The sequence below is a fragment of the Artibeus jamaicensis genome, unplaced genomic scaffold (assembly GCF_021234435.1).
Source record: "Artibeus jamaicensis isolate MK-2021 breed Jamaican fruit bat unplaced genomic scaffold, CSHL_Jam_final scaffold_1019, whole genome shotgun sequence".
NCBI classification, from domain to species: domain Eukaryota; kingdom Metazoa; phylum Chordata; class Mammalia; order Chiroptera; family Phyllostomidae; genus Artibeus; species Artibeus jamaicensis.
In genome coordinates this window covers 14,108,250-14,135,358 of record NW_026522025.1, presented here as the reverse complement: position 1 = coordinate 14,135,358, position 27,109 = coordinate 14,108,250, and the positions used below count along the sequence as shown (strand labels likewise).

The 27,109-nt window shown below is 40.7% G+C and overlaps 1 protein-coding gene and 1 pseudogene across 5 annotated transcripts in view; one reads left to right on the top strand and one right to left on the bottom strand.

Moving 5' to 3' along the window:
* Positions 1 to 12,520: 12,520 nt before the first annotated feature.
* Positions 12,521 to 27,109, bottom strand: part of AK4 (adenylate kinase 4) — a 63,247-nt gene continuing 48,658 nt past the window's right edge. For all 5 annotated transcript variants that reach the window (XM_037143754.2, XM_037143755.2, XM_053655454.1 and 2 more), the window contains 3 exons: positions 16,856 to 17,028; positions 14,901 to 15,019; positions 12,521 to 13,287 (listed from right to left, as the gene is read on the bottom strand). In XM_037143754.2, the coding sequence (XP_036999649.2) occupies positions 13,173 to 13,287; positions 14,901 to 15,019; positions 16,856 to 17,028 (407 nt within the window). In that variant the 3' untranslated portion in view covers positions 12,521 to 13,172. The remainder of the gene's footprint in view (positions 13,288 to 14,900; positions 15,020 to 16,855; positions 17,029 to 27,109) is intronic.
* Positions 13,565 to 13,959, top strand: LOC119048202 (60S ribosomal protein L27-like; annotated as a pseudogene).

Sequence of the window (27,109 nt, the reverse complement as noted above, 5' to 3'; positions counted from 1 at the left end):
AAATACATTGCTGTTAAGAAGAACCAAGATTTGCAGTGTAAGAAGAAAAGTATAAAATAAAAGAAGGTATGGAAAAATTCTGTAATGGCTAACTTTGATGTAGAAGTAGAAGTTTATAATTTAAAAAATATATTTCTTAACTCTAATACCACTACAATAACAATGAACGCACCTGGTGCCAAGATCTCAGTGGTCTCTAAGGAACATACCCCGCTGAAGGAAAACAGCACTCTGTGGAGAAATGGCTAATTCCAGGAGTCGAAAGGAAAAGTACAAGGTGAGGTTGAGATGGGCCAAAAACCAAGCAAGTGTTCAAATACTGAAGGAGCCATATAAAAAAGAAACAAGAACAAGAGGATCCTGCTTGCCAAATTCAGAACAATTTGAACATGAGAAAAATAATTACTAGAGCTAAAAATGTTGTTCAGCAATGTGTCGAGACACAAGATCAATATACAAAAATCAATTGTGTATATGTAGACTAGCAATGGACAATCTGAAAATGAAATTTTAAAAACAAATCCATTTAAATAGCATCATAAGAACAAAACAGGAATGAATTTTTAAGTATAGTACAAGACTTCTACACTAAAGAAAAACCATTGAAAGAAACTGAAGAACTAAATAAATGAAAAGACATCACATGTTCATTGACTGGAAGATTTAATATTGTTAAGATGGCAATACTCCCCAAATGGATCCACAAGTTAAATACAATCCCTATACAAATCCCACCTGTCTTTTTGCAGAAGTTGACAAGAAGCTGACTCTGAAATTTGGAGGGGAATGCAAGAGACCCAGAAGTGCCAAAGCATTCTTGAAAGAGAACAAGATTGAAGGACTCACATTTTTCTGTTTCAAAATGTATGACAAATCTACAGTAATCAAGACGGTATTGTACTGGCATAAGGATGAACATATAGATAAATTAGATAGAATTGAGAGTTGAGAAATAAGACTATATATCTATGGTTAGTTGATTTTCAACAAAGGTATCAAGACAATTCCAACACATTGAGCTGGGAACATTACTTCTCCACATGTGAAAGACTTGTTGGAGCCCTCTATCTCATACCCTGTACAAAAATTAACTCAAAATAGATCAGAAACCTCAATGTAAAAACTATACAATTCTTAGAAGAAAACATAGGGATAAATCTTTGTGACTATGATTTTGGTAATTGTGTCTTTTAAAAAATAACTTACACAGGTAATTGTTTGTTAGATATGACACCAAAAACACAAAGGAAAAAAATAGGTATATTGGACTTCATCATAACTGAAACCTTTGTGCTTCCAAGAACACTATTGAAAAAGTGAAAAATAACCCACATTATGGGAGAAAATACTGAAAATTTTACGTCTTATAAGCGTATATATCAAGAACTCCTCTCTCTCTGTGGCACCACAGAGGTGGTTGTCTGCTTCAGGATGAAGCTGAACATCCCTTTTCCAGCCACCCTCTCAAAAAACTCACAGAAGTAGACAGTGAATTCAAACTCTGTACCTTTTATGAGAAGCATATGGGCACAGAAGTTGATGCTGATGCTCCGGGAGAATAGTGGAAGGCTTAGGTGGTTCAAATCAGTGGTGGAAAGAACAAACAAGTTTCCCCATGAAGCAGGATATCTTGACTGATGGCAGTGTCTGCCTGCTACTGAGTAAGGGGCATTCCTGTTACAGACCAAGGAGGACCGAGGACAGAGGCACAAATCTGTTCAGGGTTGCATTGTGGATGCCAACCTCAGTGTTCTCAACTAAGTCATTTGTAAGAAAAGGGAAGAAACATACTCCTGATCTCACTGATGCTATTATGCCTCATTGCCTGAGGCCCAATAGAGCTAGCAGAATCCATAAACTTTTCAGTTTCTCTAAAGAAGATGATGTCTGCCCTGGCTGGTATGGCTGTCGGTTGGGCATTGTCCCACAAAGAGAAAGGTCACCAGGTTGATTCCTGGTCAAGGCACATGCCTGAGTCACAGGTTCAGTGCCCCATCGGGGTATGTACAAGAGGCAAGCAATTAATGTTTCTCTCTCTCTCTGTTTCTTCCTCCTTTCCCCTCTAAATAAATAAATAAATAAATAAATAAATAAATAAATAAATAAATAAATAAATATTTATTTGAATCATTCACCCCAAAGGGAAGGAGGCTTAGGGAGAGTATAGTATGTCTTAGATTTTATGAAACTCTAATTTCTGTAAGAAACTTAATTTCCACCAACTTCTTTATTTTTCTCTCTTCATCAGCAACTCTCCCAAAGATTCCCTCCCTCTAAGTTCCCTTGTTCTCTTCCAAAAGTTGTGCTGTCTCAAAACTTACATGTTTACACTCATGTACTTTCAAGCCCTTACTTTTCAGTTCCTCACTAGCAAGTGCTCTAATCCAGCAGGGATGTTCTCAGCTATTTCTGTACTTCGTGTGGGACTCTCTGGGCTGCGATCGAGCTTTCCTTTTCCCAAAGAGTCTCTGCCTAACTCTGCACTTCCACGTGGCCTTTATAGCTGGTGCTAACTGATCTCAGGTATTTAGTTCCCCACTCAAAGGAAAGGGGAGTTTGTAATATTCTATTTCCTGGTTATATGGTAGATATAATTGTGTTATGTGGTGAGCTGTGATTTTATTTGCTGTCCTAATCCCCATGGTTTTTGGAAGATGTGTAGAAAGATTCAGTGTAGGCATCCATCATATATCTACAAAGAGCACTCACTCTGTAGCCTTAACTGATAATTGCTAACACATAGATTGTTAGATAAGACTTTCAGAAATTCCCGTCAAGATGGAGATATAGGTAGATAGGCTTCACCTCCTCACACAACTACAGAGAGAATTACAATTATATCTCAAAACAAACAACCAGAACTATGAGAAAATCGAGCTGTATGGAAGTCCAACAACCAAGGATTTAAAGAAGCCATATTCATCCAGTTGGGTTGCAAGGCAGAGTCACAGAGACAGGCCAAGAGGTGCAGGGACATGGTGTAGCCCAGAGAGGTGGTGGCAGTGGAATAGGCAGTCCCACACTCCCGTGTGCTAGACAAAAATTGGAAGGGATTCCTTAGGAGTGAGTGATCCCAGCCCCAGGCCGGACAACACAGCCCAGGGTTCCAGTGCCGGGAAGATAAATCCTTATAACTTCTGTCTGTAAAAAACCAGTGGGGCAGGGGTGGCAGAAGAAAATGCTGGATTTTCAGAAGAGTCCATTAAAAGGGCCCACACAGACTTAGAACGTGTACAAATCCACCCAGTCTGGGACTCACCACCAGAACAACAGCTGGAAGGGTGACAGTCGCACATGAAGAGTGGGTGAATTAACTCCAAATGTGGCAAGTGCCAGGCAAACATGCAGAAGCCAGGCAGCAGTATCATCCCTTTTCCAAGCCCTCCTGCCACACTGAGCCACAAAGTGGTGAAGAGGGTTACCCTGCCCTAGCAAGTACCTAAGGCTCCACCCCACACAATGTACAGGGGCCATTTCTGAGACAGGGAGTCAAAGCAGCTCTACCTAATACCTAGAAACAAACACAAAGAGGCTGCCAAATTGAAGAGACAAAGAAACATGGCCCAAATGACAGGACAGAACAAAATACCAGAAAAAGAACTAAACAAAATAGAGATAACCATGGAGAGTTCAAAACAGTGGTGATCAGGATGCTCAAAGAACTCACTGAGTACGGCCACAACATAAAGGAAGAAATGAACATTAAGTGAAATCAAGAAAAATCTACACAGAATCAACAGTGGAGAGAGAATGAAGCCAAGAATCAAACCAACAACTCAGAATACAAAAAAGGAAAAAGCATTCAATCAGAACAGCAGAAAAAAAATTATTCAAAAAAATGAGGATAGGCTTAGAAACCCCTGAGACAACTTTAAATGTACCAACATCCCAATCATAGTGATGCCAGAAGGAGAAGATGAAGAGCAAGAAATTGAAAACTTATTCGAAAAAATAATGAAAGAAAATTTCCCTAATTTGGTGAAGGAAATAGACATGCAAGTCCAGGAAGCACAGAGAGTCCCAAACAAGTGGGACCAAAAGTGGACCACACCAAGACACAACGTAATTAAAATGCCAAGAGTTAAAGATAAAGAATCTTAAAAGCAGCAAGAGAAAAGCAGAGAAGCAGAGTTACCTACAGAGGTGTTCCCATAAGACTCCAACCTGATTTCTCAAAAGAAACTTTGCAGGCAAGAAGGGACTGACAAGAAATATTCAGTGCGATGAAAAGCAAGGGCCTACAACCTAGATTACTCTATCAGCAAAGCTGCCATTTAGAATCGACGGGCTGATAAAGTGCTTCCCAGACTAGGTAATGGTAACAGAGTTCATCATCACCAAGCCATTATTAACACGAAATGTTAAAGGGACTTATTTAAGAAAAAGATTAAAACTATGAACATTAAAATGGCAATAAACTCACAACTATCAATACTGGATCTAAAAAAACCAAACTAAGCAGACAACTGGAACAGGAACAGAATCATAAATATAAAGATCACTTGGAGGGTTATCAGCTGGGAGGGGAAAGAAGGAGAACGGGGAAAAGGTGCAGGGATTAAGAAGCACAACTGGTAGGTACAAAATAGACAGGGAGATGTTAAGAATAATATAGGAAATGGAGAAGCCAAGGAACTCATGCATGACCCTTGGACATGAACAAAGGAAGGGAATTGTTGGAGGGAAGGGGGTTACTGGGTGGAGAAAAGCAAAGGGGGGGGGAATTGGGACAACTATAATAGAATAATCAATAAAGTATATTTTAAAATAAGACTTTCATATGAGCACTAGATGATTGGGCTGTTGTATTGGGTTCCTATGAAGGAAACACAGTTTTTGATACAGATAAGAAAGATTAGATAGTTCTCTCGGGTCTCTAAGCAATTTTAGCCTGCACCCCATTCTCCCTTACCCTGTTGCATTAACAGAATTTCTCATTATGGTGGGTACATATGACAAATATATCCAGGGTAGAATGTCCTGGTGGTCAGTGTGTCCAGAGTAGCCTGAGATGGTTAGTGCACCCAGGATGATTGATACATATGACACAGTCCATGGATCTAGAGTGTTTATTGTACGTGGACCATCACTGTGAAGAGAGTGAGTGGCTGGTTGGTCTGTCCTGATTGATTCGGACATAGACCACTCATCATTTTTATACCTGATTCTTCCTTGTCAGGAAATCTTCTTTTTCAGATGTATGGGGGAATGTATGAAGGTATGAAGTCCTAGTGAGATACGAGATCTCTTCTCTCCATGGAAAGCCTTCTAGGCTTGTTAAAGAAACTGGTCCTAGGATCCTGGCTAGGCAGACAGCTGGCCATAGGAGACACTCATCACTGCTCAGGTCCTAGTCACCTCCAGGTGGCAGGATCTCCACCCTGATTCCTGTAAGTTTTGCCCAAGGTCAAAGGTGCCTCGATTGCAGGTCCCTTAATTGTGCTCCCTGTAAGTCTTCAGGTAGTGAAAGGCAGAATGAAGCAGAACAGCTGAGTAATCTTATACGCAAGCATTGGAGTTGAAGTCTTCATTCTACAAATTACTGGGTAAACTAGTAACAACTTCTGTGAGCCTGAGATTCATCACCTGTAGCTATTGTGCGATGCTGGCCTACTACGTGGCACCAGGGTAAACCATCAATAAATTTTAACTGTTATTTTCTATCACATATGCATGTGTATACACACACACAATTCTATTATGCACTATACATATATGCATACACATATGTACATAGGACACACACATAATTTATGTAGGCTTTTCCAAGTATGGGTATGGTTTTCATTTAATTATTGGATGCTTACATATTAACTGGCTGAAATGAATATGAGAAAAATCCAACTCAGGGGAACTCTGGAAGAGAAAAACTTGATTTGAATAGGTGGTATTCTCTGATAAAGCAGAATTCTATATAATAATGCATTTTGTTGTCTCTGTTGTCGAAACTGGAGTACCCTCCCCTTCACACCCTTCTGCCCTCACACAGCCTATCTCCTTACTCCGCCGGTATCTAGCTAGCCACGAAGATCCTCGTCCCTACTTCCTGCTGCAGGAGGAGGAGACGTCCCCAAATGGGTATGTTATGTGGTCTATGCAACAACAAAATTTAAATTACAAACATTTAAACACAAGATTTTTATTTTAATTGTATTTTTTCCACTGCCATTTAGTCCTCTGATATTCCCTCCCACCCCACCCCCACGATCACCACACTGCTGTCCATGACCATGAGTCCTCTTCCCTTCGTGCTCAATCCCTCCACCCCCAACTGCCCCTCCCCACCCAAAGCTGTCATCCTGCTGAGTGTCTGTTGTGCTTGTTAGTTCATTTTGTTCATTAGATTCCACATGTGACTGAAATCATGTGGTATCTGTCTTTCTCCGACTGGTTTATTCCACTTAGCATAATGTTTTTTAGGTCTATCCGTGTTGTCACAAGGGGTAAAATTCTTTTTTATAGCCAAGTAGTATTCCATTAAACATAGGATTTCACACAAGAACTTGTTTCTCATTTCTTTTCACAAAATGAGTGACTAGACAGCATTCCTGAGGTAGTAACTATCACCCAGAGCCCAGCGGTGATTCCTCCTTTAGAAAAATCTCCTCACAGCCCCTCCCTCCATAATGCCTCCCACTCACCCTGCCTTTCACACACTGCAGTTCCTGACTTCTCCCCTGGGGGCATTTGACTCTTTTACTGCAATTCTAATCATCCTTTTGTACTGAACTCCATTGCATCTTAGTCCAGACCTCTAGTACAATTGCAGTGCTATTATGTAAGCCTGATGAAGCACCGTCCAGCGCAGACATGTACGGAGGTTCATACAACTTTGGCACTACTACTCAACCTTACTTATCCTTATCTCCCAGTCCCGCCTTACTTGGCTCACACGTACCTTCCCTCTGCCTGGGCTCCCTTTCCGGCATCACTAAGCTCAGCCAGCTCTTCTTGTCTCTACTTGGTCAGCTGAGTCACCCCCGCTATGTTCTCTCAAGTATAACAGTGATTAATTCCAACAGTTACGTGTGGTGTCATGTACTCATACGTCCATCCCCTCCAGGAGATTGAGGCAGGAAAGAGCAAACACTGGGTCTCACTCATCTTTGCATCCCCAGAGCTTGAAAGTGCTTGATAAGGAATCAAAGTTATAATTGTATGACAGGTATGTACTAGGTGCATCTCCGTCAGCTTGAGCTAAATTATGCTGTGGTGCCAAATCTCAGTGGCTTCTTTATAAAGCAAAGGTTTATTTTTGCACCATAGATTAACTGCATCCTGGCTTCATTTCTTCACCTTATGTTCCAGGCTGAAAGCCCCATGAGACTGCCAATCTCACTGCAGATAAGAGACTGATGTCCACATTCCAGCTCCTAAGGCTAGTAGGCTTCTGCTCTGAAGTAGCACCCTTCGTTTCTTCTCACATTCCATTGGCTAAAGCAAATCATATGCACCAGCATGAAGCCAATGGGGCAAAGATGCAAAACCCTCTTAAAAGGTGAGTGGCTTGAACTTGAATAGAATTTACCACATTTGCCATCGCATCCAGTTCACCCTTCCAGGAACATGGAAATCTGTAGAACATGTTTCTCAGGCTTCTCTGTCAGCTGACTTCTCCTAGTGGGAAGCCCGCACAGGAGGCCGAAGAGTGGTAAGTAGGGAGAAGCCAGGGCATTTGCCCCACTCCCTATCACAGGAGGCTCCTCCTGCGGAGGCTGCCTTTCCTCCATGGCTCCAGCTCTCACCAGACGGGCTTGCTGAGGTTTCCGCCTCTGCACTATGACTTCAGAGTTAGTCACATACTTTTATCAGTCTCCCAATCTATAGGCTGTGATCTGCTCACAGCATCCAGTTGTTTCACAAACGAATTCAAAGAATGTCCGTGAAAAATGAAGTGGTGGACAGATAGAGTACTTGAGGGAATACAAAATGAGCCAACATGGCTCAGACAAAAAGTAAATGAGCCTGTGGGATCAAAACTCCTGGGTTCAGAAACTTGCTCTGGCACCAACCTACCCAGGCAACGCCGTGTTTTGTTTTCCCCACCAATAAATGGGAGTCACAGTGTTGATAATGGAGTCGTTACACAGTAGCGCAAAGTGAGAATGAGTGTCTGTGAAGATGAACATTGTCGAGTATAAAAAGCTACTATAAATGTTAAATGAATTTACCAATTATAAGCAGAAAACAACTTTATTTCTATCAAATTAAAAAAGATGAATAATCTTCAAGCAAGATAAAGTAATCAATAAGACAATTAACAATTAGAAGAGCATTTACAGATCAGGTTTAGATACTTTGAATTAAGCACAGACACACAAATCAAGCGGGCCGACGACTTTCACAGAGGGAAAGCGTGGACTCATCGTAAACACATGACTTCTGGGAAAGTGGAGCTGACATTTCACGGGACAGTAAACCAAAGAGACAAGCTGTCATTACGTAGAGAACTGATTTGAGCTTGAGGGGGATCACAGTGAAATGCCATTGGAACTCAACAACTTCCTCCCAGAGATCTCTTCATCTCAAAAACAAGAGTATATAAAAATCAGTAGTACAAATTCTCATAAAACTAGAAAAGCCCTCTAAACCCTAACACTTTGTAGCTTACATAAAGACTCAGTTTTCATTTTTCTTCTCTTTTCTTTAAATTAAACACATCAAATTTGTTTTTTATTTAATACACTTCTGACTTCATAGCCAAAGCTTTAAAATAAAGAAAAGAAAGTTTAAATGAAATGGAGTTAGACACATACTAACCCCGGGGAGAATCTTCTAGGTGCACCGCTCCTTGGAAAAGTTTTAAACAGGAAATCTTTTATTTCAAAGATACCGAACTTCCTGGAATAGCCTAATTATCACTGAAGGAAGGAAGGAAGGACCATCCACACCACAGGAAAACTCTCTCCCTTTTGGAAGTGTTTTGCCATCTCTCTCTCTCTCTCATACATACACACACTAACTGGGGAATTCCCTGAAGCATACGCATAATGGCATTTATTTTGGCAAGAGTTGTGCAATTTGTTAAAAGAAAGATAAGGTATGGCATTTATAAACAATCGCAATTATAATATATCTGAACAGATGCAGGAAGCAGATTTGTCTTCAGAGCTGAAATATGGCTTCACGGTTCCCGCCATCTGCATGTGGCACACTGCTCCTCTGGAAACCAGGCTGGGTCAGTTTTATATGGAAAGGGCTGATAACTTATGACCAGACCCCATTCCTGTACTGAAAGAAATCTCCACTACTGGGTTCTTCTTTTGAGACACCAATAGACAAAGGAGTTACTAAAAATGGAGGGGAAGAGAGAAGTAATTCGTACTGTGAACATGACTCTGCTTTATGAATTGCCTCTCTGGCAAAATTAATTGCAGCAAGAGAAAATACTGTCTGTTAAATGAGAAAGTAAGAAATGAAATTCATCAGCATGTACAGATGCCTCCCAAGATCCCGTAACCCAGGCGGAGTGCAGATGAGACACTGCGCCCTCTGTCTGTACAGTGTGTAACTACCACCAGGGCGCACTGAGTACCCTTTTCCTCTCGGCACCAGAGCACCAAAAACGAAGATTCCAGGCAGGAGCAAATAAATACATTGTTGTATCTATTAACGAGAACAGAGAGTTCAAACTAAAGAAAGATACCAAAAAGGCCCAAGTTCATGTAAGCAGGATTATTTCAGTTTTTAAATGCAAGGAGGCAAGACCATTGAAATCATATCTATTACCTAGGGTAATTGTTAAGGATTTAATTAGACAATGCATGTAATGTGCTTAGTGGGAAATCTGTTGTCTTCATGATTTGAGCAAAGACCTCCAACAGGCTGGTAAACTGTTTAGACAAACAGCTAAAACCAAATACTGAACTAAGGTTCCAGTGAACTAAATTTGATAAAAGCCCTATTTATGGGTTTGTGCAGGCATCCTTCGAACATTCTCCTGTCTCAATAACAACTTAAGTGGCAGGAAAAGCCACAGCAGCAGCTCTCTCACCCATTGCTACTATCACTTTTTCCCTTCCCTGCCAAAGAGCGGGCATAACCCGGCTGAAGCTAGAGCTCCTCTGAGCTTGGCTCCTGGAGGGTGATGGGGAGTAAGGCGGGTAAGACAGGAAGCCAGTCTCCCTGGTTCTGCCAGAACTGTGCATGAGAAGCAGTACGACCACATCAGATGACAGGCAAAGGGGCGAACCTGGCATTCAGAATCGTATTAGTGTGTGATGTAATATAGGGAGATGGTACAAAGTCGGGGCTACCCTGTGTTAGGTGCACAATCACCATTGGTTCATCTGCCAGACCTTTAAGAAGGATCAGTTTATTATCAGGGCCTTGTCTAGGGTGGCAGTGAGGAAATGATCTGTTCTGATCTCAGGAGCTCAGACCTAAATGTGAGCGCCATGGCTAAAGATGGCTGAAGGGTAAAGGTCCCTTCAGGGGCACAAAACCATGGACACAAAAGAGTAAGTGAGGCACACGAGCTCACCTTCTCCACAGATTACCCCAGACTCAAGCCAGCCTACGTTGACAGCCTTTCATTTTATTCATAAATTAGTAGTTACAGAGAAGGGCCAAGGACTCAGATTTTTCCTGTAGCAGCTTCCTTTGCTTACACGAAGGGAATAAGGACAGTATCATATAAACCTAAATGACACCACAGGGGACTGTTACATTTGATGTGAGACTGCTCTTACATACAAGCAAAACCAAGCAGGTTTTTGCCCTGTGCTACATGGGACAGGAAACAGGAAGTTAACATCCAAGAACAAACTCAGGTAGCAGAGTCAGGAAAACCTGAGTGTGAGTCCTGGCTACACTAGTTATTGGCAGCAGAAACCTGGGCAAATCACTTCACATCTACGATCTTGCCTTCTTCCTTGATAAATGTGGGGCTGTGACTACCTCACAGCATAAAATACAGGGCAGGGCAAAAGTAGGCTTCAGTTGCAAGTACGCAAACTTGTATTATTATTTATTAATTATTGTATTATTTTCCATATATAAGCAACTGTACCTACTTTTGTCCCACCCTGTATTTATAAAGATCCAAAAACTGCATATATCACTCAGTAGGCCTTTGATAAATGGTACCTATTTTATGTTTGCAAGGGCATTAAACACAGCAACATTTTCAAGTCTAAATAAGCCTGTCAGGATAATGGAGAGCGAAATGAATTCAGAGCTGGTTAGAATCACAGACTGTAAGGACAGGTATAAATCTTAAGAGACCATCCAAACTATTTCCACCTAACAGGAAAGGAACCGTATGTGTGGCAGTAGAATGAAAACCACGAAAAGCTGTTCCCTGAATTTTACTTTTCTCATAATACTTACTTTTCTAAAAAAATTTAATCTTTTTATAAAAAGTTAATCTTTGTCAAAATCACTGAAGGAGTTTGTTGAAGAAAGCCAGAAATATATATATATATATATTTTAGGCCATTGAACATGAAACACGCCTCGTCTTTCAAAGACCATGGAAAAGGTGTCTGTATTTTATTGGTGTCACCTAGCAAAGGGCCGCTCCGTCGCTGGGCAATCTCAGAAACAGCAAACACTGCCGAGACACACTGAGTGACCCTCACACTGACTGAAGCTGACTATTCTGCTGGAAGGACAAGGAAGAGAGTGAAGGGTGGAGGGGTAGAGTATGGAATTGGGGACCGGGCCATTTCCCATTTCCTGGACCTTTGCCCCAAACCCGAAAAGCAATGATTACACTGAAGTCACTCCCAGGAACAGTAAAGGACCCTTGCTGGGGATAATCACAATGCATGAAGAGGAATACTTATTTTTAAGGCAGCAGGAATAGATTTCATTGTCCTTCCCAGAGGAGAGCAAGAATTAATTATACAAGGTGGCCACCAAGTCTGGAAACCAAGCAAATCCTTAATAAATGATTTATTGACATTACATTACAGTGAATGACAAAATAGCATTATCTGTATTTTTAGACTTTATGGCCACCCTGAAGAATCTTCACAATAAAAAAAATTAAGATTCTGTTTTCTCATCATTGTAAAGCTGTACACTTAGTCTAGGCACAGCGAGTGCAACTAGAAACTGCACAGGCTCCCTTCCCTTTATCCACCACTCACAACAAGCGTGGGTTACTCACAGGAGAAAAGCACTGTCAGCATCTACATTTAGCAGCATTTTCTTTATCTTGAATAAAAAAGTAAACTATTATTTTAGTTGGGTAATCTGTATGGTGTTATTACATCTGTACAGAAGATACGATCCTTTAACATTTCTGTAGGTAAATATTTCTTACTTTTTGAGGATTTAAAAAAGACTCTGAGGATTTTATTTTTGCACAAAAAATAAAGGAATGATGTCCACCCACGAGCATCAGACCAGCAGTGTAAGGAGACTCTCCAAGAGCTCGGGTTCTGGTGCATGAAGTGATTTGACATCATCCCCTAGCTCTCAGCTCTTAGAAAGGAATTTCAGAGGGATAAAGGCAATACGTATCCATATAATTTAATAGCCTAGGAAGGGAAGAAACAGATGTAAAAAAAAATACAGCCTAATAAACATAGCAGAAGTCAAACCCTTTCATTCCAGGATGTCTGAAAAGGAGAGATTCTATGGTGCATGGACTCAGAAAAGGAGGCTCTCCTAACAGAAAAAATAAACGTGGATACAGTCACTCAGAATCAGAGAAGCAACCACCGAGAGCTATTGGCTTCGATCTCATGGCCTCCAGAGGGGCGTATACCAGAGAACGTGGGATAAAGCCCAGGCTACGGCCCTTGGCATTCCCAGGCCTGCTGGTGCTATGGTTCAACAGCCTTTAGGGGATGGGGAGAAAACAGAGAGCACCACCATCAAGGGTAAAAAGGCTGCTACTATGGCAACAACATGACTGTCAAAAATCAGCTAGAGCTGACGATATACACTGTTTGGAATCCAGCCTGCACTTGCTTTCTTGTGAAAGGCTTGGCACATGTACAGAGCCATCTTCAACATGTCTAGATGACCCTTGTTTTGAAAGTCAGAGAACAGCCTCTTCTCATCAACTCTTTTTACTCATTAGTTTTTATATCAGATCACCACTTAAAACTAGAAATGACGCAAGCTACCTCAGCTAGCTTCTAATTGAAACACGGCACCAGTACTACACACACAATTGTGAGAATGACCACTTCTCATGGTTCTTCCTCCAGGCGGGCTCAGTATGCTTCTTTGGACTGTATAGGTGTGATCTTGTTCGAGAAAAGAGTGTAAACATAGGGCCAGATTTTGTTAGTCTCCGTTCCGGAAAATTGGTGCAGCACTCCTCGGCTCCTGAAAGACAAAGTCAAACCCACAAAGGCATGTTAGGTTCCCTTTTAACGTAATATAAAAGCCTATGAAGGGTCTGGATAAAATGCAAGCACGATCTTACAGTCTATATCACACATCACGAAGAGCCTAACTGGCCCCTTCAAATGCATCAATATCCCCCACAGGATGTTATCTAAATAAGACCACAGCTTTTCAATTGTGGAACACTTGCCATGGTGCCACCTTTTATTCTTCCCTCTAAAACATATCAAAGAAGGCCCCGGTGGCTGCTGTTGAAATGGGCAGGTTTATGAAACTCAGGAAGGTAGTGCTGGTCCTGGACAGATGCTGCTTTGAGTCATTGTGGAGAACATTGATGCTGGCCCCTCAGACCATCCCTATAGCCATACTCTGGTGGCTGGAATGGACTGCTATCCCCACAAAGTGACAGCTGCCATGGACAAGGGGAAAACTGCCAAGACGTCAAAGATCAAGTCTTTTGTGAAAGCTTATGATCACTTCATGCCCACAAGGTACTCTGTGGACATCCCCTTGAACAAAACCGCTGTCAAGAAAGACATCTTCAGAGTCCCAGCTCTGAAACACAAGGCTGGACAGAAGACCAAGGTCAAGTTCAAAGAGAGGTACAAGACTGGCAAGAAGAAATGGCTCTTCCAGAAGCTGTGGTTTTAGATCTTTCTTGTTTCAGTCATTAAAAAAATTTTTTAAAAGAACAAAAAATATATGAAAGAATAACATTATTCTTTGAGGACAATCCAAAATCTGCCTCACCATACATTCCTGAAAACCAAAATACTGTCTCTAAAATCATTACCTCGATAGCGATTGTAAAATACAGGCTGAGTCCCAATAATCTGATCAGGAACCTCTGCTTCAAAGGCTAGCTACATTTGGAGGTGACGAGGTCAGCAATGGACTACACAGCAAAGGCTGTAAACTGCTATTCTGAGCACAGATACATGTGTGGGTTTCACTAGGCTGACACGCTGCTAGAATTTTAAAATTTGTCACTAATACAAAAACTGGGATTACTTTTCTCCACACAAAGAGCCAGATTTCTGTTTCCCTCTTGAAAAACAAGGATCATTGGCTGCAATGAGCCCAAGTGCCCTGTGGTGGTAACTGACTGGAGCTGCACAGAAGCTGTACAGTGCAACTGTCACTCAGCTGCCCCTATCAGACTTGACACTCCTTCCAATACCTGCCTGGCCCCTGCAGCCATTCAAATTTGTAATCTGCAGCTTATAGTTTTCCAGACACATGTAGGCCAAAAGTCCTGTCTAATCTTCTATCCAAATAAGGTATTTATGTGTGGCAGTGTCAAAAGGTAAACCATTATTTCAACCACTTAAAAAGAAAAATGAAAATAAATCTAGATGCAGTTTACGACCAGAGATGATCAGGTTTCAGAGTTTATAGTTGCAGCATAAAAGTACTAGGTATTATCTCCCACGAACAACTTCAGCATTTCATCTGACTCTGGGAATGTGCTGGGGCTTTTAGGGCTTATCTGTCTAGAAGAAACAGGACTCTGCCTCAACCCCTGGCCCTTCTCACAAAGCCCCACACCTTTCCCACTGGCTGACTGTCATGAAACACTGAAGCACACTCACTTGTACAGTTCAATGACTGGCTTTGCCACGTCCTTGTACTGTCTCAGCCTGGCAGCGACTGCTTCAGGTTTATCATCCTCCTGTTGGACCAACGGTTCACCAGTGACATCATCAACCCCCTACAAAGACCAGAGGAACCAGTTAATAGGGGCAACAGTTGGGCCACTTCACCGGTAAAAACTTTCCAGTGCAAAAAAGCCTGTGTTCACCTTTGATTCCTATCACATAATGACTTAGGCCTGGGCAACCACGGTAATCATGAAAGTATTTGAAGAAGAAAAAGCACTCTTAACAGCAATTTAACCTTATTTCATGAGAGCTGAGATCTTTATTAACTTTCTAGATCCTCGCAAACATGTTCCATTGCTGCTGATATATGACATCTCCAATTGAGTTTAAATTTTCATTGCAGCCTCCTTCCCCCAATAAGCAACCTTCAAACAATGTCACTCTGGCCCTCTAAATATTCCTAAAACTGACATGCTTTCTAATGTCTGAGTCCCTAATGTAGAAAACTCAATGTGTCAAGGAACCAACTGGTGTACTTAGGAAAAACACTAATCTAGGAGAAGATATTTCAATCCCACCTCGGCTAATTTCCAAATTCTACCATGTAGCTTTTCCAAGGTTAATCCTACTCAGGTTATTTTACTATATCAAGTAATGACTTATCTAAAGTTGAATTAAAACAGGCATATCATATACCCATGATAATTAGGAACAAACATTCTAAGAACTAAAAATAAAATAAAATAAAATAAAACCACCTTATTTTTGATATATTTTAACCTCCTAGGGAACCATACTTACAAATAGCAAATTCAACACATCAGAATTTTGCCTCCCATGTCCATGGCTATTACCCAGCAGGGAAGATAATAAAAATAAATAAATCTGCCAAAAGGCAGACTAGAGCGGAACCAAAGGCTTAGGCAACTCAACCGGATAATCAGAAACTGGCTCTAAATTGGAAATGCACTGCAATTCCATTACAGCTCAGGGGCTGGGGCACATAATTTACACTCAGGATTTATTGGTGAGCCACATAATTATCGTGTGTGTGTGTTTCATGTCTGTTACCTTACACAACAGGGTGACAGGAATGGGAGAAGCTGTACTTCACCTATATCCCCCTCTCTTTTATTTTACTTTTGGCTGCCAAATTCAGAAATCATTTCTGGGACTTCAGAGCACCAGCAAATACAACAGTTCCCAGTAAGAGCAGAATGATACAAGGGCAACCGCATCACCCTTCTGGGGGAGCTAGACCACAGCAGCTGGTTGAGGTGGACCAGACAAGTACTCACGCTGCTGTCTTTGGGAGCACCACTGTAACTACAGGTGTTCTTTTTGAGAAACCCACTCTTTGCAAAGCAAGTCAGTGTTAAAGCTTCTCAAATCCTATGAGAATCTTTGCAATGGCAGGTCTAGGCAGGACGAAATGTGAAGCATTTGTGTTGGACTTCAGGGCATATTCAGAATCCTCTTTTCTTCCTCATCCATTTTCCCCCCTATTCTAAACTTCTTGGGATGGAAAGGAGAAGAGATCTAATAAAGAATCCCAGATCTACTGACATTTTAAAAAGAAGTCTTCAAGAGGAGACTAGTGCTCAGTCCAAGTAGTAAGACTCCTTGGAATTTTACTGAACTTGTGGCACCCAGGAGTTAGGAAGGCATCCTTAATGTTTGTTGCTAGTTGCTTTTTAAAAAGATATTAATATTTCATATACCCAATAAAGATGAGAATACTATTTTCCCTGGATCCCATCCAGGAATTGGTGTTACAAAATTTAACTTACATTCCTTGACTACTAGTGAATGAGCATTTTAAATATTTGTTGGCTATGTATGTTTGCTCATTTTTTAATGGTCTCTTCCTATCTTTTACCCACTTGTCAACTAAAATGTTTTACCCCTTTCTTGTCAGTCTGTGAGAGTATGCTGTATTTTCTTACGTGTACATTAGGTGGATTGAAGTCCAGGTTATAGACCCTTCCGCTGGGAGGGTGAATCCAACGGCGGCTGAGACGATCTTTGAGCGTTTCAAATGGAATGTTCAAAGTGATCACGAGATCCAGGTCACAGATTCTGTCCAAGGCTTCAGCCTGAACTAATGTCCTAGGAAAACCTAAATGCCAAAACACAACAAATGCAAGACATTTCTCAATTCCAATTATTCAATGAAATATTATCTACTTCCAAAATTTAGTGTCAGAAGAAAATTGCTACTATATAATGTGGTTCCAGCATTGGGGATACTCAAAAATTAAGGAGTCATATGATAAAAGTAGAAAGTGTACTAACCTAACAATCACGAGACTAGTCCCAGCTCCAGTCTCGTCTCTGCTCTTGACTAATCTGTGTGAACTTAGACAAGTTATATCACCTCCATTTTGTCTTCTGATAAAGAAGTGAAAAGTCAAAATTATATTTGTGTCCTTTTAGCTCTATCAGTTTGAGTATATTATTCTTAGGTTGCCACAAAAAATTGTGTATGTTTTTAAGAGCCTAAATCAATTAAAGTAAGGTCGTCCCCTCGGGCTTCATTGGAGCCTGCACCTTAACGAGGTGGGCAAAAGTTCAACCCTAAAAGAACGGGTGCCCTTAAAACTATCTCAATACTGAAAAATTTATAAACTCAGCCTGGTTCTCCACGTGTGGGGAAATAAACAGCAAAACTAAAATTGGGATGCATGAGTATCTCTTCTTTTTTTCTCTTAAGTGTAAACTCTTGGTGACTCCTAATTATGTTTTTTCCCCCAGTTACAGTAAATGTAACTCCAGGTTTGGCTGAGATGGGACTACACAGTGGTGTATTTCTCCTAAAAAGAATCATTTCAGGTTGCCTGCTACGTTAGGAAAACCTTCCTGTACCTAATATCACTTTTTAAAAAAATGTCCTTTAAATCTTAGGAACAAGTATCAGATAAACAGAAGGCTGGAAAGCTCATCAGAGGTATAATAGGAAGCGCAACATTCAGAAGAGAAGCTTTTGAATCACCAACCCATCTCCACCTTTCCGTCTTTGGAAGTAATGAAGATGACAATGCAAAGATGGGTCTTCATGGCCCTAAAACACTTCATATTCAAAGTACTCCTTTTTCTACTGCAAGAAGTCAGTTGTTCAAACATGAATGAGCATGAATGTCTCATGCTCTGTGTTGAAATTCTGAAGTGGTATAAAGGTCAAATTGATTTCAGAGTGCTTGTTGAGTTCAACGTGACAAATTCCATCCAAAGGCTATCTCCATGCCCCTACTTCAGGTACCAGACACTGCTGAAAACTCTCTGATACTCCCTTCAAAGTCTTCCTTATCGCCTGTCCATGAGGCCAGGCCCCTCTCTCCACAGCCCATCCTTCCCAGGATGGCCTGGACTCTCCACATTGCAGGACTCTGGGCTAAGTCATGGATGAAATTCCTGGTTTTCTCGAGTCCTGTATGTTACCCAGTTGCAACCCAACTCACCTATTTGCACAATTTCACCTTCAGGCTGCCCATGATACCATTTTCCTTAATCTATACTTCTCTAATTTATTCTTCTTTTATCCATTACCAAATGACATGAAGCCCAAAGGTGACTATGGCTGCATCAACTTACATTCAATACTGCTCTCTGCAGGCCTCATTAGTTCTTTTCCATCACTGAGCGTGTCAGATATCTCTGCCTCGAGGCCTTGCACTTGCTGTTCTACACCCAAATAAATGTTCTTCCTGCAGATCTCTGAATATCTGACTCCTTACCATTTGGGATATATGTGCATATGTAGCTCACTTCTCAGGGAGGAGACTTCTTGAACTAGTATATTTAAAATAGCCCCATTCCCCTCCCATTTTCCAGCTTATTATTTATTTCATTTTCTGTTATTTTTACTATGAACAATTTCTTAGTATTTACTTATTTTCCATCACTACCTCACTTCCTTAGAAAAGGGACTTTGATTTGATCATTGCTATCTCCTTTAGCACCTAAAAAACATCGACACACTTGGGCAATTTAGTATATGGCCTTATTTCCAAAGTTTATACACTGATAAACTTGCTTATACTTTGCATCTAAGGTTGCAAGCTCATTAGAAATTATTTCCAACTCTTACAAAATTCAGCATGTGGTCTTCAGTTCAGTGCAAGTCTGGGTCACAGTAAGCAAAGAAACAAGAAAAAGCATTTAGGAATTTCATAGCAATTCCACAGTAATTTTAAGTCTGTCGAACTTATAGCTCAAGCCCTAAAATTTGGACTTGAATTTGTTTTTTAATTTTTCAAGTAATTTGTTTTTATTGAATTTGACAAAAGGATTGTTTGGCAATGGATTGGGAAAAAATAAAACTGGATTTTCACTACAGATGATTTGTTCTAGGTTTCCCTTGGATCTTACTTTCTAATTTCTCCAATAACGGAAACTATCCAACCGCCCCAGTATGTAACTTTTGATGGTGTTTATTACAGAAGGGACATAAATTAAGTTGCATCTCCTCCCAAAAGAACACAAGAACAAACAGAGAGAACTAAACTTGCAGGACATTTCAACTCTACTCTTGTGCCAAGGAAAGAGAGAATAAGTTCAAACAGAGATGGGAAAGACTTATCTTGCAGGTAACATCTCAGTGCAATGGCTACCACGTGCTCAACCCTGAGGTATACACATGTTCCTAACTGGGCAAAGGGTTGTTCCAGCATTACAGACACATCAGAACAAATTGCTCTCACGTTGTCCGACTGGCCTCTTCTGATCCAGTTCGCATTCAGGCTGGTTTCAACGAAGAAATTCAACAAGGACGTTGGTATTTCTGATTTTGTAGTCCAGGCTCTTGCGGTAACAGTCACCCAGCCACCGTCCCTCCCACACTCACTCTGGCTAAGCAGCCCCTTCATAAAAAGGCACCCAAATGTTTTGAAATTATGTCAGAAAGTATGTTCACAGAGACTCTCTTTTGCAATAAAAGGACGGGTGATTCCTTTCTACTCTTCTATTGTTTCTAATTTTTTCTAGTGGAGCATAGAGTATTTTCAGAATGGAGTAAAAACTTACCTTTAAATAAAGAATTGCTAACTACTAGATTTTTAAAAAATCTCAACAGAATTTCTATTAGACCGGGTTTATGACCACTTGACACTTGGGGAAGTGAAATATGTCTCATTTGCCCAAATCACCCAAGTACACCATGGAAACCTTGACCTTCAAAGGCAGCAATGCCTGGCTCACGGTGGGCAAACATTTAAATGTCACACTAGGGCAGTTATCTTCCACTTTTCCGTTCAGTGACCATACTTATTTGACTGGTCCACCTTATTTTAAAATCCCAGTGTAAATCCATGAAATTTTATGACTCTTTGGAGCTCTAGAAACCCAATATGTAAGCTTATTTCTATTATGGAATGGCTTGATTGCTTTAATATCAATTTAGCAAGCACCTTCTCTTTTGATTATTAAGTTTAAAAACAAACTGAATTTTGTAACTGCAGCTTTACAGCACTGGGGTGTATTCTTGAGCCCTAAATACATGATAGCTACCAGATGGATAACAATGTGATCTTATCTGAGTCCTCAAAGAGCAAGGTTGGACCCATGTGAGCCCTCGGGGCTCAATTCAGTATTTGGCTACATAGACTGGAAGGTAGGGAAGAAGAGTCTCAGAAGAGTTCAGATAAAACCATGCCTCTTTTATCAGATAAAACCGTGCCTCTTTTATCTTTCCCATTAAATACCTTTACGGTACTTTACACCCTCCTTTCCTCTGCTTCCCTTCCCCCAACAGCTCACTGCAGATCACAATGGGGATGAGAGAGAGAGAGAGAGAGAGAGAGAGAGAATACTGGAGGCCTGGGCACTATGCTACGTCTATTTGTTGACGTTAGGCCTTACTTCCCCTCCACTGCACCAGAGCTTGGCCTAGAAGATGAACTTTCTGACATAAGATTTAAGGCATGCCTTACTCCCCTTGTTATCCTCTGGTACTGTGCCTGGTACATTCTACACTGAAATTCCAGCAAAGAGCGGGAAGCGCACCTTCCACATAAAGGCACGCTCTCACTGAGTGCCCGGTGCTGGCCAACTGGAATTAGAAAGGTTCCTACAGCCAGAACAGCCCAAGATCAATCTCTGCTCTCTTCCAAATCCTTTAAAAAAAAAACTGTTTTCGAAAGCAGTAGCTTCCAGAGAGCCTTACTGGAGCACAGGAAACAAATAATATAACTTCTATTGTTTTTTTTTTGGTTCCTTCATTTTAAGCTTCTATTTTGGAGGGTACATTTTATAATGTATATAATAAAAGTGTATACACACATAATATATATATAAATATTTATACATTGAAAATGAACACTCAACATTTTCACTGCTAAGTGTGTATGAAGAATTTTAGAGATCATGCCACACTGAAGTCCTTAGTTCTCAGCCACAGGCCCTAGTCTTGTATTCTTGCCACTAACCTAACAAGAAAACATTGTTCTTTATCCTTTGGATAGAGGCTGAGAGCTGAAAAAAGTAGTAGGAAAGAACAGGAAGCTCTAAAAGAGAACATAACCGTTTTTCCAACAAATAAAAGCTCAAATATTATTTTTGGCTAACATTTCCTTGCAAGCCAATCTGCTCAGCTTCCCAGCTGTTTCTGAACTCCGAGGCCCTCTGGAGGAATGGGCAGAAAATGCAACCGTGTACAAAATAAGCTGATCTCAGAATGAAACTATTTGGGGTAGTCCCTACCTATTCATCTCTCACATTCAGAACTGCTAAGGACCTCAAAGAGTAGTTAATTTCAGTGGCTTAAAGGTCTTCTGTTAGGACAATGGCTCTTAGCATGTCCTCCCAACCTCATAATAGGTTCAAGTTAAAAGAACCATGCAAAATACATTAGTCCAAGGAAAGTTAAAATTAAAGAGTTAGATTGAAGATGTTAATATTGTTGGAATGCAACTATTTCAACAGTTTTGAACAGTGATTTCCAACCAGTATGCTGTAGTACATCAGTGTGCCACAAGTATGTTTAAAACATGTAACATCTGACTATTTAGTCAGGGCACTGACCTCTTTTCCCTTCGATTGTCAAATAAAAAAAAATGACAGCAAACACAATAATGGCCATCCAGTGTGAATGAATCAAAATAATACCTATTTTTTTGTCAGATCAGCAAAAATTATATTTTGTGTGTACCAAGGAATTTTAGTAATTAGTACACGTGTTCCACAAGATAAAGAGGTTGAAAATTGCTGGTTTAGAAGTACCAATAACAGAAATCAGTCATTCCACATCTTTAAGGGTTCCCCAACTGATGTACTAAGTCAAAATTATCAGAGAAGAGTTAAAGGGGAAAATAAGGGCTATGAGTGCCCAGAGTCCATCCCAGATTTATCATGATGAGCTTTAATTTGGGTTTAAGTTGAACAGACTAGTACATTACAAAAAGACTCAGCCTTAAGTTGCTGATAGCACAAGAGTACCACGAGGCAGGAATGAAACCCAACTCCCAGGGACCCAGGCCACATGTGTTAGCTGTAGCCCAGAATCCAAGTCAAGAAAGGTATAGCTTCACAGTCTTTTCCATTTGTGAGTGCCCCATTTTTAGGAACATTCACACAGACAAAGTAGCTCTGCTCAGGAGAAGCTGGACTAAATGGCTTCCAAGTCTACAGTTCAATAATAATTCAGCAAACACAGAATCAAGGTGAATCTGAGATTTTACAGACATATGAAAGATCAGTAGGGGGCTAAAGATGGTTTATTCAATAAATGGTCTTGGGAAAACTGGACAGATATGTGCGGAAAAATGAAATTAGACCACCTTCTTACGCCACACACAAGAATAAATTCAAAATGGATCAAAGACTTAAATGTTAGACCCGAAACCATAAAAATCCTAGAAGAAAACATAGGCAGTAAAACCTCAGACACTGTTCACAGCACTATTCCATCAGATATATCTTCCTAGGTAATCAAAACAAACAAACAAACAAATAAAGTAAACAAAAGGGACTACGTCAAACTAAAAAGTTTTTGCCCAGCAAAGAAAAACATCAACGAAATAGAAACACACCCCACAGAATGGAGGAACATATTCTCCAACACGCCTGATAAGGGACTACTGTGTTTTGCTGTGTATAATCCGCATTTTTTGGCCCAAATTTTTGAAGGAAAATTAGGATCCACATTATACTGGGTAGTATCTGAATTTCCTTGCATCTGTTCTTGTGTTTTATAATTCTTTGCTATATAAAATTTTCTATATGATAATATGTTAAAAAATAAATGCTAAAATTACTTTATAATACAAAAATCCAGTATTTAAATATGAATAAATAAATAAGTTTAAAAATTAAAACAAAAGATTTTTTGCTGGAAGTTTGGGCCAAAAACATGGGTGCATATTATACATGGGAGCATATTATACATGGCAAAATACAGGTAATATCCCAAAGTTTTAAGAATTTACAAAACTCAACACCGAGAAAACAAATAGCCCAATTTAAAAATAGGTAAAAGACCTGAACAGACACTTCTCCAAAGAGGACATACAGATGGCCAACAGACATGAAAAAATGTTCAACATCACTAATTATCAGAGAAATGGAAATCAAAACCTCAATCAGATATCACCTCACACCTGTCAGAATGGCAATCATCAATAAATCAACAAACAACAAGGGCTGTCTCCGCATCGTAAGGATGTGGAGAGAGGGGAATTCTTTTTCACTGTTGGTGGGAATGCAGACTGGTGCAGCCCCTGTGGAAAGCTGTACAGAGATACCTCAAAAAATTAAAAGTGGATCTGCCTTTTGACCCAGTGATCCACTTCTGCAAGTCTGTCCAAAGAAACCCAAAACACCGATTCAAAAGAACATATAAGCACCTCTATGTTCACTGCAGCATTACTGACAATCACCAAGATATGGAAGCAGCCCAAGTGTCCATCAGCAGATGAGCGGATAAAACAACTATGGGCCCTGGCTGGTGTAGCTCAATGGATTGAGCATGGGCCTGTGAATCAAAGGGTTGCCGGTTCGGTTCCTGGTCAGGGCACATGCCAGGTCCCCAGTGGAGGACACATGAGAGGCAACCACACATTGATGTTTCTCTCCCACTCTCTCTCCTTCCCTTCCTCTCTCTAAAAATAAATAAATAAAATATATTTTTTTAAAAAAACAACAACTATGGGACATTTACACAATGGAATACTACTCAGCAATAAAGAAGAAAAAAGTCTTACCCTTTGCAACAGCATGGATGGACCTGGAGAACCTTATGCTAAGTGAAATAAGCCAGTCAGAGAAAGACACATACCATATGATTTCACTCGTATGTGGAATCTGACGAACTAACTGGACTAACAAGGGGACTGGGGACAGATGCAGAGATGGAGAGCTGGATGGCAGCTAGCACTGGGGTGGTGATGGGGGGAGGTGGGACAGTAGAGGGATTGAGCAAAACGGAAAAAGGCTAATGGACATGGGCAGCAGTGTGGTGACTGCAGGGCTATGGAGGAGGTTATAAGGGAATGAAATGGTAATGGAAAAAAATACAACAAAAGTTATTTGAAAATTTGTTTTAAAAAAGGAAGAGGCAGTAGGGAGACAGAATATCATCAACCCCCATCATCCAACATACGTTTTCAGGTGGGAGAATGAGTCTCCTTGACAGCAGAAGAGATAAACAGCATCCTAAGGAGAGACCATGTTTCCTTTAAGGCAGAAAGAGAGCATTTTGCATAGAGCTAGAGAGCTTGTGGACAGGAGGGTGGAGAAAAGGATAAGAAAGAGGATTCCAGAGATAAATGAAAGAGTCAAGAATCAGGGCAAAGGAGCAGTAGAGTCAGTAATAGAAAAAGAATTAAAAAAAAAAAGACATTGAGGGAGGCTTCCCTTTCTGTTAATAACAAAATACCTCAGAGATGAAAGGTATATGTAAAGTATTTAAACGTATTCCAGCTAAGAATTTATCCTCTCTTAGATTAAGTGATTTAGACTAAGCAGGCTTTGATTACATCTAGCTATGGGTGTGTATTCTTCTTTAAATATGCTTGCCTGTAGATTCTATTAAAATTAGGAGCTCTCTGCGAGCTGGGGCTGTGTTTATTCCTGAAGGGCCCAAGCAGACCCAGTCAGTTCCATGCGAACATTGTATTCCTGGCGGGCAGGGATTACAGACCAAGTGAGCCAGATGCACATTCAAATTCTATCAACAGGTGGCAGCATTAGTAATTTTTCCTTTTACAAAGAACTGCAACCAAGTTCTACTATGTTTTTATTTTTACTGAAAGTAATCCTCAAAGACTTGCTTTTTTCACAACTAGCATATTCCAGCTTCATTAGATGGCCTATTCCAAGTGAATATAGTCCATTAATTGTTGACGAAACCAGAAAATGCAACAGGCCAAGTAAAATAGAGATCACGTTTTAAGCACAGAAAGCTGACTTTTTTTTCTCCACTAAAGACATGAGACTGTTCCATCACTTGATTTCTCACCAGGAGTATAGAAAACCTGCCTCCTGCTTCTCCATACTAGCCTACCCCTACCTCTCGTCTCACCACCCAGCCTAGAAGAGCTGCTCTCTCCTGTTGAATCGAACAGCCAACCAACACTGAAAGCCAAAATTTTATGTAGTTCAATTTCTCCCAAAATCTGGTATGCTGTATCATGAACTATGGTTGCCTACAGGTTGTTTTTTTACACACACACACCCCGCCACCACCCCACTGCCCCAATAAGATTTACTAGGTACAGGGAGATGTTGCTAAATTCCTGACTGGTGCTGCGCTCCCAGCAGTGCGGGCCACCGGGCCTTGGCACCTGCTCCTCTCGGCCACGCCAAGAGCCTGAGAGAGGGCAGCTGGTGCACAGCAACAAGCTGTAGCGGTGGCGGGGAACTAGGACGCTTCTGTTTTTCTAATTTGGAGTGCATTCACTCCAGAGGACGGGCGCGGAGCCAGAGTCCACGGCCACATTCCCGAGCAGAAAAGCAAGCCCTCCACTTGATGAAAATAAAAGGGCAGCTCTGAAGGGCAACATCTGCCTATGATTGGCAGCTTGTGAAAAGGCCCCACAACGCCAGGCCCCCTTCCTACCAGCAGCTAAGAACGAAATTTTACCATCTGTGCCAACATGGATGGACCTAGACAGTGTTATGCAAAGTGAAGTAAGTCAGTCAGAGAAAAACAAATTCCAGTATGATTTCACTTATATGAGATAGCTAAAGAAGAATATAATTTAATGAACAAAACAAAAACAGACTCACAGATACTGGGAACAGACTGATGGCTACCAAAGGGGAGGAGGGAGTTGGGTAATCGGGTGAAAAAGGTGAAGGGACTGAGGAGTTCAGATTGGTAGTTACGAAACAGTAATGGAAATGTAACGTACAGGATAAGAAATACACTCAATAAATTGTAATAACTATGCAGGGTGCCAAGTGGGCACTAGAAATACTGGGGGAACATTTTGTAAAGTGTATGGCTGTCTAACCATTATGCCGAACACCTGAACCTAATACAAAGTCATACTGAATGTCCAGTAAACTGTAACTGCAAAGAATAAAAAATTAAAAATATCTGGGGCCAGCAAGGCAGAGACCATCTATCTCTTCCCAGTTTGTTGGGAAGGCAAGAACCAAATCACAAATGCAAGCCATGGCCCATCACAATTAATCACTGAATGATTAACTAAATCTGAAAGCAGGCAGTGTAGTTATTCTTCCCGCCTTCCCTAACCCAGAGGCATTCATACCATTCATGTCCTCATCAACCAGAAGCCTCAACAGCAAATTAAATTAATCACCATCAAAATCTGTTTTATGAAGGCCTTTTCTCTCTCATCTTATAATTACCTTATCTCTTTACACAGTACTTATTTGGATGTGTATCTAAGACCTCCATATTCCACTGCAACCAGTTTTTATTAACAGACGGTGAAAACAATAAGCAGCAGCTGTGTTCCAGATGTTGGCAAACAGAGCTGAGGCTACACTGCATTGTTTTGAGTTCCCTATTCCCCACTGTGCTGAGAGCCCTTGGACACACTTCCTCCTCACCAAAACCTCCCTGGGACTCTTGGAATTCCTCTACAGTATATCCTAGAGTTTAAGAGATTTGTAATAAATGGGTCCTGCTCTCCAGGAGCTTGTAGATTAGTGGTAAATGATGTTAAAACCTTACTGATCCACTGATAAAGAGAAGACAGATATTCCAGAAAATCTGGTTCTAAGCCATATGTCTGCTT